This window comes from Haliotis rubra, unplaced genomic scaffold (assembly GCF_003918875.1).
Source record: "Haliotis rubra isolate DU_JTF1 unplaced genomic scaffold, ASM391887v1 Scf251, whole genome shotgun sequence".
Classification (NCBI taxonomy): domain Eukaryota; kingdom Metazoa; phylum Mollusca; class Gastropoda; order Lepetellida; family Haliotidae; genus Haliotis; species Haliotis rubra.
The window spans coordinates 825,278-843,410 of NW_025766570.1; the positions used below are offsets into that span (position 1 = coordinate 825,278).

Below are 18,133 nucleotides of genomic sequence, written 5' to 3' on the forward strand. Positions count from 1 at the left end.
TACATTTGTTGTTTATTTTTACATCTCAGGTGCTACTTTACCAAATGAGGTAATATTTAACTTGCATGTGTTTTGTCATGATATTCTGTTCTAATTAGAGCCAGTTAACAATCAAACTTTCCTCACTACAAATTTGAATTCACTTTGAGAGAGCACACTTGGGGCTTTTTACATTTTTGAATGGTGACATATTTCAACAGTCAGTATTACCCATTATTTATTGTAGCAAACACATTTGCATATACTGTTGAAAGTGACACACTTATTGAAATGTTAAGATTAGAACTTTGTCTTGGAAGCATTCAAGTGGCAACCCACTTGTGACTCCTAATGCTAGTTGTTTTGCAGTCAGAAATTTCCAGCTATGTGGTGTTTCCTGTAACTAATCCAATGTGCATCAGATAAGCCTGTGAGTGATCATCAAGTCAATGAATCTGACCATTATGTCTTCTTTGAACATATACAGATGTTGACTAATTCGACTTCAAAGGTCAGATATATTAAGGTCTTTGAATGGCATTTAGAAGTGATACACATAAGGAAGAGTTTATGGATGTCAACTTCTTTATTACAAGGAACACAATGTTTCTGAGTGTATCCTTACTCCTGTTGAACCCCAGTTAATTGTTGGTTACCATTGTTTAGCCCCCATCTTTGGTGTCTTATTACTTTTGTTGTTGTTACATGTACATACATATGCTATCTGCCTCATAACATTCATTCTCCTGTTGAAGGAGTAAGGATATACTCCGAAAACTTTCATGACATATCACATGCCATAGTAACTCATTGTTAATCAAAATTCTTGCGATTACTTCCCTCTAACACTTGAATGCATTATTTCCTAAAACTTGTTTCTGATCCACAGGTTTAAGGGGAATAGAATTTTTAAACATCCATCATCTTGTGTTGTCTTCTTTCCAAGTGGTCTTCCCAAGTGCTGTCCCTTTGAGTTATCTCCCCCTGACAAGAGCAGGTGTTTACATGTTTTCTGTTAAAATTTGCTCAAATATTCTCTGGTTTATAACTTCTGATTCTATTTAAAGATGGGTAAATCTGAAGTCAGCAAGTACATTTCACCTTCCCGCACGGATGCTCACAAGTACTAAATTGTGGAAAATGTATGTCCCCTCACAAATTTCGGCCATCATTCAGATGGCGTTCTCCCCGTCCATGCTTATCTGACAACATCTCAACCAACTATCCCTGAGCTGAAGTATATTACAGAAGTAGCTTTATCAACACTTCGGAGACCTTATTAATATTTATGAGATCAAAGCACGGACTTTGCGTCTGTTGACCCCTATCTACATGTCTGAGCAGCTGTCAGCACAAGTCATGGCTCATGACTTTCTCCCCTTGCATGCTGATCTAGACAAAGTCCAAGGTATGGATTTCACAGAAGGCTGCACCAGCTGCTACTCTACTGATTACTCTAACAGATCTAGCTGTCCGACAAGTGCTGTTACCATGGACCGCACGGATTGCACCAGCCACAAAGACCGCACGGATGGCTCCAACCACATATACCTCAGGGGCCTTGCAGAACGTAGGAAATCTGCTGGTTCAGTGAGGCAGCAACCTGTTACTATCTGCCACACAGACACACACAACTTATGGATAGCAGGGGCACTCATATCAGCTCAGACCAAAGAGATTGTTCTCACCATAATGCAGTAACCAGCACAAGATGCAGGCATAGCCCTGTCTCATACTGCTACATTGTCTTAAAGGCCAGGGTTCAAACCTATACACAGATGGGATGTAGCCTCCTTGCCTTGTCAAAGCTGTCTTTTGATGCAAAGCAATGCAGTATTCAAGTACATTCCATGGAATATCACAAAATTGATTTTCCGGCTCATGATGAAATTTAGCCATAGTGTAAAGAAGTATGCTATGAAGGCTAACGGTAAAATGTATGGATGCAGACAGCCTACAAAACATACATTTTGAAAATGTTTCTCTTTTAAAATCCAGATTTGAATTTCCCACTGTGTCAGCCATGGGGCCTGAGGAGGTGTATTTCTTTAGAAACAAGCCTGTAAGAGGGGGCGAAAGTTTCATTCAGGGTTTCATATTTCAGGCAGGCTGTGAAAATGACAAACAGACACATGCATGCACGCACGCACGCACGCACGCCCTATGCTGTGCAGGATTAGGGCTGTACACTTATTTGATGCTGACATCACCATGTTTGAAGATTTTATTGTCAGATAAAAAGTAAAATTTGAGTTGAAAATAAAACTATTTTATTTGATATTAAAACTGACAGCTTAACCTACTTAGGCTTGATTTGCAGGTAAAGGGACATAACTCTTGGGAACTTAATTTCCCCAGCCTTCACCTCTGGTCCAAGGGAGATAACCCTTTTTATTAAGGTGCTAAGGGCCTTGTTTATGTTTGTTAATGAGCTAAGGGGCATGACAGTTTCAAGGTCACCTTGGAACCATAGCAGACGAAATTTCTTAAATGCTAATCAAATTAATCTCTTTAGTCATCAAAATATGTAGTGATTTGTTTGTCGGACGTCGGCACATTTTATTCAAGTAGTAAATTTCAAGGTTAACTTTGAAATCGCCAGGCTCTTGCCAGGCACCCATAACCTTTACAGTCCTGTCACTCATTGGCAGATACCATCTACACTGCTGAGGAGTAGCCAGTGGGAGACTTATTGGATACCCATGGGTTTTGGGTTTTGTTTGCACCCTGGCCTTTAAGATAAAGCTCATCATACTGCATTAGAAAAAAACAGGGCTGGTGTCATTAGGCAGATCACTCAACTCAGGCAGATATACTTTTGATGATGAGTTTTGATTCCTGACTCCATGCCACCAATGTCATTTTGCAGCGGAAATTAAACCTGACCTGACAGAACTGTAAACTACCACAGCCTTTGTTTCAAATCAAGATACTTAAGGACTTGAATCAAGGTATCAACTTTTTTAGGTATCTGGATCATCTAGGACGCTCAGCATTACAGGGTAAAGACTCAAGTACAGCTGACAACAGAGATTTACCCTTTAAATCACCCTCACTGGACAAGGTTTCCCAGGACAAGGGACGTAAAAGTCCCAGACTACCTGACAATCCAGGAGAAGATATCACTCAATGGCAAGTGTGAGGAAGTGCTTGAGGTACTTTACTCAGAAGACTATAGGAAGTTTCATGGAGCATCATCTTCAGTTTCAGGCTTCAGGCTTATGACAATAATCAGCTCTATGTCAGTGTCAAGTCAGCCAATGTTGACATTGGGCGAGAAAGTATTGAACACTTCTTTCATGATATTCGTTGACGGATGTCAAGTCCCTGAAACACCCATCGCCATAAGAAACTCAAATGTCTTCCCCTCTGATTGTGTTTTGGAGTCATGTTTGACAAACCCTGAAACCCAAGCACTGGCAGTAGCTGGAACTGCTAACATCCATATCAGGAACATTGGTAAGATCTGTGGGTTTTTGGATGTCGAAACTAGACTTCTGATGCACAGTTATGTTTTGTCATGATTAAACTACTGCAATGCCCTTCTTAGCTGTACAGGGTCAACAAACCATCTACAGAGGGTGCAGAGTACTGCTGCACGCATTGTAACAAGAACCCGTAAATATGGAGATATCACTCCTATTTTGGTAAGCTTGCACTAACTCATTAGGGAAAGAATGCAGTTCAAAATTCTTACGACCCGAGAAGATTTGGGGTAGAATAATAATAATAATAATGTATTTATAATTTTTAATATTTATAAGCGCCTAATATCCACCATAGAGATGCTCAGTGGCGCTGTGACAATATTGGTGAAGGAAATAGTTCATATAACTTTACAGAAAGGCAGCAGTTAATAGATGGGTCTTTAGCAGAGATGTTAAAGTTTCTTTCGATGAAGTGTTCCTGATTTCCTTTGGAAGACAGTTCCACAGTTTAGGGCTGGCACAGGAGAAAGCTCGGTCAGACAGTTGGTTTGGAGATCTGTGTTGGGTTAGGAGAGAGCCAGAGGAGGATCGGAGACTTTGCTGAGGTACATACACAGAGATGAGATGTTTGAGATAGTCAGGAATGTTATCATTGTAGAGGTATTTAGCAACCCATGCTTGCCACAAAAGTTGACTATGCTTGTCGTAAGATGCGACTAATGGGATCGGGTGGTCAGGCTCGCTGACTTGGTTGACACATGTCATCGGTTCCCAATTGCGCAGATCGATGCTCATGCTGTTGATCACTGGATTATCTGGTCCAGACTCGATTATTTACAGACAGCCGCCATATAGCTGGAATATTGCTGAGTGCGGCGTAAAACTAAACTCACTCACTCAAAATTCTTACATTGACTTACACTGTTCTCAATCATTCTGATGCACCTCAATATCTGAAGTCTCTACTCTGCCCATACCAGCCAAGTCGACAACTGAGATCAACAAACAGCACGGAAATATTTCATTTGAAACCTCCGGCTGACGCCATCGGTTCCAAATGAATTCCCGTTCTTCAAATACTCAATAACACCCGGAAATTGGCCAACACATGATGTTTATCTCCTAAATAGACCCCTCTTGATGGTATGCCCAGTGGGACATCACTATCAGCTTCAGGATCCCAAGTTTTCAGTGGCAATGACAGCGATAGACAAACTCTTAGACAAGGAAGGTGTTATTGAGGAATCCGGGCAAGGGATCTTCTCTCTGGTATATCTTGTTCCCAAGAAGGATCCAACAAAACTTGGAATGATCATCGATCTGAAGATCCTCAACTGGAAATACCTGAGATGACGACCCAAGTTTTGGATGAAGTCCATATGGAATCCATAGATCTACAGGACCCATATCTACACATACTTATCCATCCTATTCCAGTTCTGATCTACAGGACCCATATCTACACATACTTATCCATCCTATTCCAGTTCTGAGTTCTGTTATTTGTAATATCAGTAGCTCCATGGCTATTTAAGATGATAACAGCCATGGTTCTGGTGTATCTCTATCTACAGCACGTCAGGATTCACAGATTTCTCGACGATTTTATGTCTCCATATGTAGATGTAGAGAGACAACTCATTTTATCTGAGAGATTTCTTCTAAAAATTAGGAGTTTCCTAGTGCATCCAGAAATATCAGAACTTCAGCCAAGGAAAGTATAGAGTATAGGAAGGAAAGTAAAGGGTATAGGTAAGAAAGTACATAGGGGCCATATTCAACACTCATCAAGGTGTCGTTTATCAACGATATCAGGTTGTCACAACCAGGATTTCAACATTCCAGAAATTTCTGCTCACTCTGCCGCAGTAGATGTTGCTATTGGGAGTGCTCACATCTATGCATGATCTAACATTCAGAGGCTGTCTACATCTCAGATTCCTTTAGAATTCAATCAGTCTACATTGAGGGAAACAAGTAGACTCTGTCATAACACCTTCAGAACTAGTGTTCAAGGATGAACCCTGACAATGTCATACACTGGACTTCAATCAGTGTGCCGTCATCAGATCATCACCTCTTCACTCACAGGCAGGAAGCTCATCTAGAAGATGAGGGCATCAGGTCACTGGGATTTATATTCAAGAAAACAATCATGGTTCCCAGACCTACTGTCTCTACTGATAATCTGCCGTCTGAACTGATATCCTACCGTTACGTCTTCATCAGTAGCCTCCACTTCTCAGACAGTAATATCTGTTCTTAACAAGCAGGAAAGGATCCAGTTCTTACCAGCATATTACAGTCATTTAAACTAGAGGATATCCTAAAACAACAAATAACTACGAAATAGGATTTGTCTTTGGTTTTATTGGATCTATTACATCATTGGTTTGGATCATATGGATAAAGTCAAACTGTCTCATCTTTCTTGGGAGACTGCATTCCTTATAGCATCAATGACTTCAGAACTGCATGCCCTGGACGTTAGGTTGGTTGCATTCTTGAAAAATCAATCAAGGGTCATGATCAGAGTATTACTTGCCGATTCCTGGCCAAGAATCAACAGTCTGTAATGGGACCTCTAGGACAATGGATTTTCACCATCCCTTCCCTGGCTCCTGCACCAGATTATGGTCTACCAGACTCAGTAAGAGCTCTTAAGTGGTATTTACGTGACTGTGGAGATTTCATGTGAGATAAAGAAAAAACAATAGCTTGCCTATTCCATTGTGGAAGTGCAACCACCTACTTATGGGTGAAAAATATTACTCTAAAATGATTGAGATATCATGCTTGTGCAATAACAGGCCAAACATGTATATCACTTTGAGAAGAAATGCAAGCGAAGTTAATAAGCACAATCATCATTAAGGGTGAGGCAACATTAAACTTTGACCAGAGGTTGATTGTTGTGATCCTGGAAAACCTTTCTTGATGCCTCAAATGTTAGACTATGACTTATAACAAAGTTCCCATGCACTTAAAAGGGAGATAACTCCCAACAGGTGGCACTTACAAAGACCACTAGGAAGAAAGACAACACAAGTTGATGGGCTTTAAAATTTGTATTCAAGTTAATCCTGTGGATCAGAAACAAGTTTCAGGAAATAAGGCAATCAAGTGTCAGAGGCAGTATTCCAGGAATTATTATCATTGATGATAATACTTCAATTTCAACAAATTTGTTTCAGCTCACTAAAATGGTGAAGGTGAAAATTGGAATGCGATCAGATGCTGAAGGATTTGCTATGTATGAAGTTATGAGTGGTTCAGGTATCTGCATTTTACTTCAACTAACATTTTAACTAATAACTAACTAATATTTAGTTACCATAATGACAAATCGCTTGACAATCTGTTTTTACGGAAAAAAACGAGATTGAACTTTCTGTGTCAATTATAAAGACAAGATGCGAGTTATAAATTTCTGTTATTTTTAAATTCATGTGTCTCATTGAACTGTGGAATTAAACATCACCATGTAATTTTTAAAACCATCTCCTGGCAAAAGCAACATCAACGAAACCTCCTCTGTTACATTTCATGTTTATAACATTTTAAGCTCAGGATAGTTTTCATCCTCCCAAAAATGAAAATGAACTAATAGCCAAATCCTTTTTTGAAAAACTGAAACCAAACAGGTGCAGATGAAGGTAAGTTAATTGAAAAATATGCCCTTCAACTCATTGATTTGAATAGTGAAGATAACTGACCAATATTCGTTTTGATATCATAGAAAATATTGCAATGTCACTCTGCATTTTGCATAAACATATACTGTGGAACATGAAAGAACAAATAATAATGTGTATTCCATAGAGAGATGCATGGCAGTAGATGAAAGGCTGTCTGACACGCTGAGCAAGTGGGAAAGACTGTCACGAAGTGGAGCTGTTAAGGACCTGAAGCTTATTTTCAAGGTAGGAATGAATAGAGTGCAGCCAGTGTTTATATGTGTCTATTTAGATTCCAGACGTCATATTGTTATCATCATATAATTGTCATAGCTTCAGAAACTAAAAGCCTCTGAAGATACTTATTCTGTTTATAGTGCTGATTGACACAAAAATATTCAAACCTAATATATGGAGATAACAGCTGTGATTGTTTATATTAACATTGAATAAGTTATGCAATCAGGACATAATCAGCACATAATTGTTGAATGACAAAGCCATCATAATTAACAGAGCACATTCGAATTGTAAATCTGTCATGATTTCTTGTATGACATACTTCCTTGTCAAATAAATGTTGTTATCATCATCCCTCTCCTTCCTCCCTCTCCTCCCCTCCTTTTCTTCCTCTTCCCCCCTCTCCCATCCGGGATTCGAACCCACACACCTAGACTGAGCTAAGCGGTCTAGGCTTCTGACTTTGTGTGCTGGCGATTAGGTGCCTGACTCTGAGGGTGTGGGTTCGAATCCCGGATGGGACTCAACCCAAAAAGTTCTAGAATCTGTACTTTACTAAGAAAGTGCAATCCCAAATATAACGTATGTTACATTTGATCACTTCCTAAAATGGCATTGTGTATTTCATAGCTTTCGGCCGTGGGAGCTGTGCCAATTAACACTTATCAGAGGGGTACACAAAGTCCGCAGTCTAGACTACCAGTTGTCCGACTTCCATTTTTGTGGAAGCCGCAGTGGCTAGGCGGTCTAGGCGTCTGACTTTTGTGTGCTGGCGATTAGGTGCCTGACTTTGAGGGTGTGGGTTCGAATCCCGGATGGGACTCAACCCAAAAAATACTAGAATCTGTACTTTGCTAAGAAAGTGCAATCCCAAATATAAGTATGTTACATAACTGAAAGGTGGTTCAATATATCTCAACAAAAAATGGTAGTTCAAACAGAACCTAAAGTGGTGCCTTTTGCTATTTACCAATTTGGGGCATTTTTATTCTTCTCGATTTTTATGGAAACAATTTAGACTCAGAAAAGACAGGGGTGCATTTCGTTACTAGAGCATAGCTCAAAAACGGCCCAATATCTATCAACAAAACTGGGCATGTAAATCGAACAGATCCTGAAGTAGTGAGTTTGCTATTTGCAGATTGTTTGCATCTTGATTTTCAGTTTGGACATTATAATTGGTTTCAAAAGATGTGGGTGGTTTTCGTTTCTGGAGCACTACTTGAAAAACATGAAAGATTTTTCATCCAAATCTTGTACATGTATTAACGAAGGGCTGAAGTGGTGCCATTTGCTATTTAGTAATTTTTCAAAATTTGATATTTTCCGTAAGTTAGACTTAGTGGAAATGGAAGTCATGTCGTTTCTGAAGTACAACTTAAAAACTGTTCAATATCTTTCCACAAAACTTGGCAGGTATATCAAACAGATCCCAAACTGGTGCCTTTTGCTACTTGGGGTTTGTTTTGCAATTTTATTATTCTTGATATCCATTGGAACTATTTTGATTTAGTCTCAGGGTGGGGGTAGGATTTTGTTCCAGCATGACCAGTCTAATATTTCGACGACTTTTCATCCCAGCCTGCTACATGTATTAACCAAACACTGAAGGGGTGTCTTTTGCTATTTATGAATTTTAAGAAAATTAATTTGTTTCCTGTTTCCATGGCAGCAAGTTTGATTTGACTCTGTTCATAGTGGTGTGTTTGTCTGGACCATATCTCAAAAGAATACTTAGTATCCCAGGTTGTTTGGAAAGGATAACTGTGTCTTCAAATACAGAAGTCCATCAGTGGGTCCACAACACTTTATTCTGGATTCAATATGTATACATACATGAAGTTACAACAATGACTAGGTGGCATGTCGGAGGCGATGGTCAGCCAACCTGCCTACGATATTAGTATTCTTTCATGAAACTGTGCGCAAACAGAGACCATATAATAGAGGGACGGCCCTCCCCAACAGTTTATCACTAACCATCAGTGCTATGGCCTGGCATGTAACTGATACACATCGACACCCTGCTGCTAACTTCCCTCTACTGGTACACATGTGCAACAGATGCGCAGATATTCGCAAATGAGCACTCTTGTAACCATAAACAATATTGCGTAATATCCAGGCTGAGAGTTAATTCCCTTAGCGGGATTTCGCCGGCTGCATTTGACAGTTAAACATTACATGGACAGCTCTGATAAACTGATTACAATAATCTTAATTTTTATCTTATCTCTCATTTGCACATGTCAACTGACAACATCGCAGAACATGTATCATTCGTGAAATGTGTGTCGTCATAAGCCTGGAATATTTGTTTCAACATTCGGCATGGCCATGGACGACTTAATTTATTCACTGGGATGATTCTGACTTGGACCTCGATACTTTACTTGGAGAATTTACAGACTACGACAGGACACAGAATATAAACCCAAAATACAAAAATCAAACTAACCCAGTCAGGTAAAGGCAGTTTTAACATTACAGTTGTCAATATCCCCGATGCTCGCTAAACGTATCATCACATGGCTAATCTCAAGATTTACTTGCAAGTATTCGTTGGCGCAAAACGAGGGTGTGGTCAAAGCAAGCCCTCTGGTTGGTTGATGTTTGTTAAGGAGACATTTACAACTCATTCGTTCTTTTGAGAAGCCATTGCTGGAAAAAGAATTCTTACATTTTAAGTCAAGCAGTCGATGAAAGTAAAAATTCCCGTGACTTTATGAAGAATGTGCAGATTTGCAAGCGTTGGCCAATCAGAGGACTTGCTACAACCACACCCCTGTTATGTGCGTACATATCGTCATCCATTTGTGTCAAGATCGTTTAGTGGAGAGTCAAAATCAGTTTTCAATCGACTTGCAGAAATAACAATAAAGAATTGGTAGGTGTCATGAGTGTTGCTCTAAAGGCCAATCATCCATGATTATGTTTACATTAAGTTTTAATCGATTGCATGCGATGGTAGCGTAGCGATCGGCAACGCAGTCGGGTAGGGTGCACCCTAGAAGTGTCCGGCCTTGTCATTATGTATTGTACTGTGAAGCATTTCAAGTCGGGGTGTCATCTTAAAAACAATATTTTTAAATCATTAATCCTCGGAAAGACACGAGAGCCTGTGACTGGCTGGTGTTTCACTAAATGACGCTATTAGTCTCTGATTCTAATTTTATATTAATTCGCATAATTTTATATTATAAAGTTGATAGTCCCAACGAAACATGATTTCACATTATCCAAGAGCGTTAATGTTTTTATAATGCCAGTTTTGGCGAGCAGTGATTATGCTTTGGGATGTACGGAGACATTTCTTTTCCTTTTTTCAAAGGGAAGCCATTTAATACTAAAGTCACTTTCCTCTGAGCCCATGAAATATTCGTGTTATGGGCTGTACTTCATAACCCTATCAATTTAAGAATTTCGGCAAAGTGTCAACTTTAACTTGGCAGGAAAATGCAACCAATAACATTAAAACACAACGTCACATGTTCTTATATGTACAATGTATTTATTCTAGAATAGGACCATAGATCTATATGTACAATCATGTATTACTAAATTCAACCATTTAGATATTTTTTCATTAAAAACACAGTAAATATGAATTTCAACTGTTGCAAATAAACTCTGAAATGAATTTGAAATTGAGACTTAAGACTAAAGAATATACTAATTCATTAAAATATTCAAACATGATAACTTATAAACTTGGTGCAACACAAACTGCACAGTTATGTTGTCCATTTAGGATTTAGATTGTGAATGAAAAACATGAAATCATACAAATCTGTACACAATCTAAAATAAATTCATAAACTGATATTTTAAATATCCATGAAGTGAATTATACATTGGATTTTACTACATTCGGACATTTTCCAGATGGATATTTGTGGCTTCTTCCGGGCACAGGGTATCTGTGGGTTCATCTCTAGAACTGAAAAAAAGGAGATACACGATATTATTATTAAAGGAAAAATAATATGAAGTGTTCTAAATACTTGTTAAAATTATGCAATAGTTGGTTGCCAATGCTCTTTCAAACAAGGTCTATCTACTTATTGTACTTAATAGTAGGCTCTTTGAGTAGCCCTACCGATGAGTGCCGATGAAAACTTTCTTTTTCCTGGGCATCTACAAAACATGATAAATTTATGATATAAATATAATTTTAAATAATGAGTTCATTTTTCATTTTTATTGTTGCATAAGACAGGCTGTTGGTACTGTCTAAGCCCAGGTAAACTCATAATCAAACTTCATTAGGAGGAATAATGATAACAGAAAAATATATTAATTGTAGTCATGATAAAATAAGGACCTTTTCTACAAACATAATCATCACAATGAACAATAATGGAAAAAAGTACATTTATTTTCAACTGATTAGGTGAATGAGATTTTTGTAGAATGATTTAAATATATATTTGGGTCATATTAACAAACAAAAGGAATGTTATGTCGTCTGCTACAAGGTAATTGAAATGTTCAGTATACAGCGCAAATATGGGTTTACGTCAAAAAGCATAAAAATAAAGTACTGATCGTAGCCATATAAATTTGGTACCAAACAAAAGAGGAAATCGCCGTGAATGTTGACATATTTATTTTTAAAATGCTAGTAGTGAACTATTCTTGTGAAAGTGTGCGAAAATCAAGTGTTGTGGAGTAAATATTTCGAAAAACATCATATTTCGTCGCATTGCAGGAGTCAAAATAAGGAATTACGCGACCGCCACAGACTTATAAATGCCACTAAAGCAATCTTTATCTCATCTGCTTTTATTACACCCCGGTAAAAAAGATTTATATTGAGAATTAGTAGCCGTTATTGAAAATCAAAATCGGGACTTTCGACGATTTTACACCTCCGCCATTGTTCTCACAGAACAACAAGCACACATGACAGTATTCATCAAATACAAAGACAAATATATGCTTTAGATTAATTGGAAAAAAAATACATCTTACCTTTGCAATGAAAATACACGAAATCGATGACTGAAGTGAACACACGTTTTCGCCACCAGCTTCGGTATAGGCGCTGGTACAAGCCGTAGCGCTGATGGTTTTGCGCATTGGCGAGGGCCGTCCCTCTATTATATGGTCTCTGGCGCAAACAAAAACCAGGTTGACTTTGGTATTGGTGTGTGGAACCTCTGCCTGCAATTGCATGACCCCTATTTCACTACCATTCTGATTGATAGGGTATAATAAACTACTGATGGATTTGCTGCCACTGATTCCGATCCTACACATCATTCGTGCCCTCGGCACAGATGTCACTGCTTTGGCAGACTTTAGGTACATTATTTCATAAGTCAGGGACATAATCGTTAGTCCCTCACCCCAATAAAGATTCTGACAAGCTCCAAACATCAAGATTTTCCACACCTTACCTACAGCCTCTTCAACACTTCTGGTCTTAGTAGCGCTTTTTTGAGCAGTCATTCAGATGGGAGATTACATGATCAGTCTAGGTCTCCAAGATTCATATGTTTATATTCTGACTTACATAGACCATCACATGTTACTTTGATTCGTCTTTCAGCGAGTTCAAAATGGCCACCATTGTCCTTAAAATAATCAAAATAATCTCATGAAAATATTTCGTTTTAATTAACCATACCTTGTGATATATTATAAGGAAGCCCTTCTCACAAGGAATCTAAATATATTACTTTTAACACCACATATACATAAGAAAATTATTTATGGCATGATAACCACACATTTGGTGCTTGTGCTTTTGGTACCAGGCGTCAAAATGGCTACTCATGGTTGGTTAATCAAGACATCTGTGGTCACCAAATTGATGGTAAATCACTTGTACAATTATCAATATCATCATTTTAAGTTAGTAACTTTTGAAACTCACTGTAATCTTCAGTCTTTGATTGATGTATCATAAGGTCTTTTTGTCAATCACAACATCTCATTCTTCAATACTGAGTACATTTTGGCAGGTTGGCAATCCTTGACATCCTGTGCAAAGCAATGTGCACTCAATTCCTGCTCTTCGACAACTGCACCGTCTCCTGCACTCAAACTTGCATCCACAAGATATCATCTTCAAGACTTTCTCTGGAGCAATTGCTCTATCTGTCTCAATAGGAACAAGGACCCCATCTTTGAATTGCCATCCCCACTCTGATGATGAAAGCTTATTCCCTTGCAATTGCTGAGCCGTATGGTACACTCGGTAGCTGTGGAATTTAGCGGCTGCTGAAGTTGGGGGAAGTGATTCCAGTTTGAAACCTGAAGAGGACACAGAGGCTTGATGAATGGACTTGAAGTACATGTTGTAGCGATGTTCGTCCAGTGATGTTGAGTCCACAGCTCCATAGAGTTGAAGCATGAACATCTCTCCAACTTGTGCAATGTCTTCATTTGAACTGCCAGATTGAAGGAAAACATCCAAGCAATCCCAATTAGACCTCTCCTGGAATAGAGCAAGAGCTTTCTTTTGCCCCTGATTGTAGATGGCTGATGCTGCATCACAGCCAGTTATTGGATGAACGAACATCAGATGCTGTCTGATATTGGGCATGGTTTTCTGTATTTCGGAAATGCTGTACATCTGCACGGGGGCCCTTCCAAATAACATGTGATGATCCATGTCATTTGTGGCTTGTGCAATCAACAGGTCTGTGTCGTTCCCCACGACAACGACAGGTGACTGGTTGTCTCTGGCCTTGTTCATTACAGTTGAAGCAATCAACCAGTCAACATCAGCAGGGCTCTGTTGCACTGCTAAACCTTCTCTGGCAAGTCTTCCCTACAATAATGTTATGAAGCGACCTTTGTTCTTCTTGTTGCTCAGAAAAGGTTTTGATGAAGTTGTTGCTTTCATGTTTGGCTCAAAAATGATTTCAGATGATATGTTCAGCTGAGCCCGTCGACTCTGTTCAGCAGATTTTGTGGAACACGCACTGCCATATCCATCAAACACCACTGAAGATGCTGAACGATAATATTAAAGCACAAAGGACATATTGCTGTCACATATCTGGCTGTATGCAGCATCCGTGGGCCAAAGCAAACTTTGGATGGACTTGTGATTTCAGTTAATTAGCCAAAATACTCTTCATATTCTTTTGCATCATGCCTTTGTCAAACAAGGCCGGTGGTTGCCTGGGAAATTCATGAAGTAGGTACAACTTCATCTCTGACTTATCCTCTATCACACAGGTGACTCGCATGAATAGCAGTCTACTTGGACTGGCTCCCTTCTGATTTTGATTTGATTCTTTTCCTCACTGATGCTTATCACCCTATCTTTGCGCTTCAACTTTATGTCAGCAAACATCTGACCTGTCACTGCTGAAGCTGCCTTCATTCCTATAGAAACTGATTTGTCTGCGTTTACTGATTTGCCAGCTGCAACATCACATGCTATGCAGATGTGCGACTCATGCTCTTCATATGAGAAAGGAGAATGATCTTTCAGCCAATGAATGTTTCATAGTCCTTGTTGTCTCTCACGATGTTACATAAATGGAGGTCAACATGTTGCTCAGATGTTTGGCTGTGCACTCCTGTGAACCTCCCTGAAGCATCACATATTGGTATGCACTGAGGCATTGCATGGACCCATTTGGCGAGTGTGCTGTCAGTTATACCACGACCATGAGCCATGCCACCAGAGATCTTCAGGAGTCGAATCAAATCTTGCTCGATCACTTGGTCTGTGAAGTTGCCACTCCAGAATTTGTCAGTTCTACGGATGGTGAAGTACCCTTGTTCTGTGTAGGCCTTGAACTGATCTGGTGACATGCCCTTCAGGTATTTCATTTCTTCCAGATACAGACGTGCAGATTTGGCATAGGCAAGATGACCAGCAGCATGGAATATGGAAATCATCTTGCTGACAGACAGCAGATGTAGATTCCAGTCTCCTGTACGCTCCACGCAAATGAACTGCTGAATCAATGACACTTGTTCCAAATATTCTATCCAAAGTCTACCTGTCTTGCTTTTTATCCCCACGGCATGTAATGCGGGGGGTATAGTCGTCGCCTCGTCCGTCGGTAATCATTTTGTTTCCGGAGCATAACTCAAAGACCGTTCGATATTTTTCAACAAAAATTGGTAGATATGTCAGACATAACCTAAGGTGGTGCCTTTTGCTATTTACAGATTATTGTCATTTTTATTTTTCTCGGTTTCCATGGAAACATTTTGGACTTAGTCTTAAAGAGGGATGGGCTTTGTTTCCGAAGCATAACTCAAGAACCGTTCAATATTGTTCAACAAGACTTGGTAGATATATCAAATAGAACCTTAAGTGGTGCCTTTTGTTTTTCCAGATTTATGACATTTTTATTTTTCCCGGTTTTCATGGAAACGATTCGGACTTAGTCTCAAAAGTGAGGGGTGGGCTTCGTTTCCGGAGCACAACTCAAGAACCGTTAAATATTGTTCAACAAAACTTGGTAGATATATCAAACAGAACCTTAAGTGGTGCCTTTTGTTTTTCCAGATTTATGGCATTTTTATTTTTCCCGGTTTTCATGGAAACGATTCGGACTTAGTCTCAAAAGTGAGGGGTGGGCTTCGTTTCCGTTTTTGTTCAACAAAACTTGGTAGATATATCAAACAGAACCTTAAGTGGTGCCTTTTGCTATTTCCAGATTTTTGGCATTTTTATTTTTCCCGGTTTCCATGGAAACAAATTGTACTTAGTCCCAAAAGTGAGGGGTGGGCTTCGTTTCAGGAGCACAACTCGAAAACTTCTTAATATCTTTCAGTAAAACTTTGCAGATATGTGAGGAAGATCCCAAAGTGGTACCTTTTGCTATTTGCAGACTTTTATGATTATTATTTTCTCGGTTTCCATGGAAACGATTTGGACTTAGTCTCAAAAGGGAGGGGTGGGCTTCGTTTCCAGAGCACAACTCAAAAACTTCTTAATATCTTTCAGCAAAACTTGGTAGATATATCAAACAGAACCTTAAGTATAGCGTTTTGCTATTTGCAAATTTTTGGCATTTTTATTTTTCCCGGTTTCCATGGAAACGATTTGGACTTAGTCTCAAAAGGGAGGGGTGGGCTTCGTTTCCAGAGCACAACTCAAAAACTTCTTAATATCTTTCAGCAAAACTTGGTAGATATATCAAACAGAACCTTAAGTATAGCGTTTTGCTATTTGCAAATTTTTGGCATTTTTATTTTTCCCGGTTTGCATGGAAACGATTCGGACTTAGTCTCAAAAGGAAGGGGTGGGCTTCATTTCCAGAGCACAACTCGAAAACTTCTCGATATTTTTCAGCAAAACTTTGCAGATATGTGAGGCAGATCCCAAAGTGGTGCCTTTTGCTATTTGCAGATATTTGTCATTTTTATTTTTCTCGGTTTCCATGGAAACGATTTGCACTTAGTCTAAAATCAAGCTGGACTTTAAGTAACTGTCAGATGATTTGTTCTTTCAAAGATGTGGGGGCTGATGACTCTTGTTTTCATGATTTAAAGTAACTGTCAGATGATTTGTTTATTATCCCACCGGCATATAATGCGGTGGGATATAGTCGTCGCCTCGTCCGTCTGTCCGTCCGTCCGTCCGTAATCATTTTGTTTCCGGACCATAACTCAAAGACCGTTCGATATTTTTTAACCAAAATTGGTAGATATGTCAAAAATAACCTAAGGTGGTGCCTTTTGCTATTTACAGATAATTGTCATTTTTAATTTTCTCGGTTTCCATGGAAACGTTTTGGACTTAGTCTTAAAGAAGGGTGGGCTTCGTTTCCGGAGCATAACTCAAGAACCGTTCAATATTTTTCAACAAAACTTGGTAGATATATCAAACAGATCCTAAAGTGGTGCCTTTTGCATTTCACAGATTTTTGGCATTATTATTTTTCCCGGTTTCCATGGAAACGATTCGGACTTAGTCCCAAAAGTGAGGGGTGGGCTTCGTTTCCAGAGCATAACTCAAGAACCGTTCAATATTTTTCAACAAAACTTGGTAGATGTATGAAACAGAACCTTAAGTGGTGCCTTTTGCTATTTGCCGATTTTTGGCATTTTTATTTTTCCCGGTTTCCATGGAAACATTTTGAACTTAGTCTCAAAAAGTAAGGATTGCTTTCGTTTCCGGAGCATAACTCAAGAACCATTCAATATTTTTCAACAAAACTTGATAGATATATCAAACAGATCCTAAAGTGGTGCCTTTTGCTATTTGCCGATTTTTGGCATTTTTAATTTTCCCGGTTTCCATGGAAACGATTCGGACTTAGTCCCAAAAGTGAGGGGTGGGCTTCGTTTCCGGAGCATAACTCAAGAACCGTTCAATATTTTTCAACAAGACTTGGTAGATATATCAAACAGAACCTTAAGTGTTGCCTTTTGCTATTTGCCGATTTTTTTCATTTTTATTTTTCCCGGTTTCCATGGAAACGATTTGGACTTAGTCCCAAAAGTGAGGGGTGGGCTTCGTTTCCGGAGCGTAACTCAAGAACCTTTCAATATTTTTCAACAAAACTTGGTAGATATATGAAACAGAACCTTAAGTGGTGCCTTTTGCTATTTGCAGATATTTGTGATTTATTATTTTCTCGGTTTCCATGGAAATGATTCGAACTTAGTCTCAAAAAGGAAGGGATGGGTTTTGTTTCCGGAGCACAACGCTAAAACTTCTTAATATCTTTCAGCAAAACTTTGCAGATATGTGAGGCAGATCCCAAAGTGGTGCCTTTTGCTATTTGCAGATTTTTGTCATTTACTTTTTTCATGATTTCCATGGAAACGATTTGCACTTAGTCTAAAATCAAGCTGGACTTTAAGTAACTGTCAGATGATTTG

At 39.0% G+C, this 18,133-nt stretch overlaps 1 protein-coding gene across 1 annotated transcript in view; it reads left to right on the forward strand.

Moving 5' to 3' along the window:
* The window catches only part of LOC124279515 (unconventional myosin-VIIa-like), a 754,149-nt gene that overhangs the window by 602,620 nt on the left and 133,396 nt on the right, over positions 1-18,133 (forward strand). The window contains exons 36-37 of the mRNA XM_046715341.1: positions 6,602-6,683; positions 7,230-7,330. Of these exons, the coding sequence (XP_046571297.1) occupies positions 6,602-6,683; positions 7,230-7,330 (183 nt within the window). The remainder of the gene's footprint in view (positions 1-6,601; positions 6,684-7,229; positions 7,331-18,133) is intronic.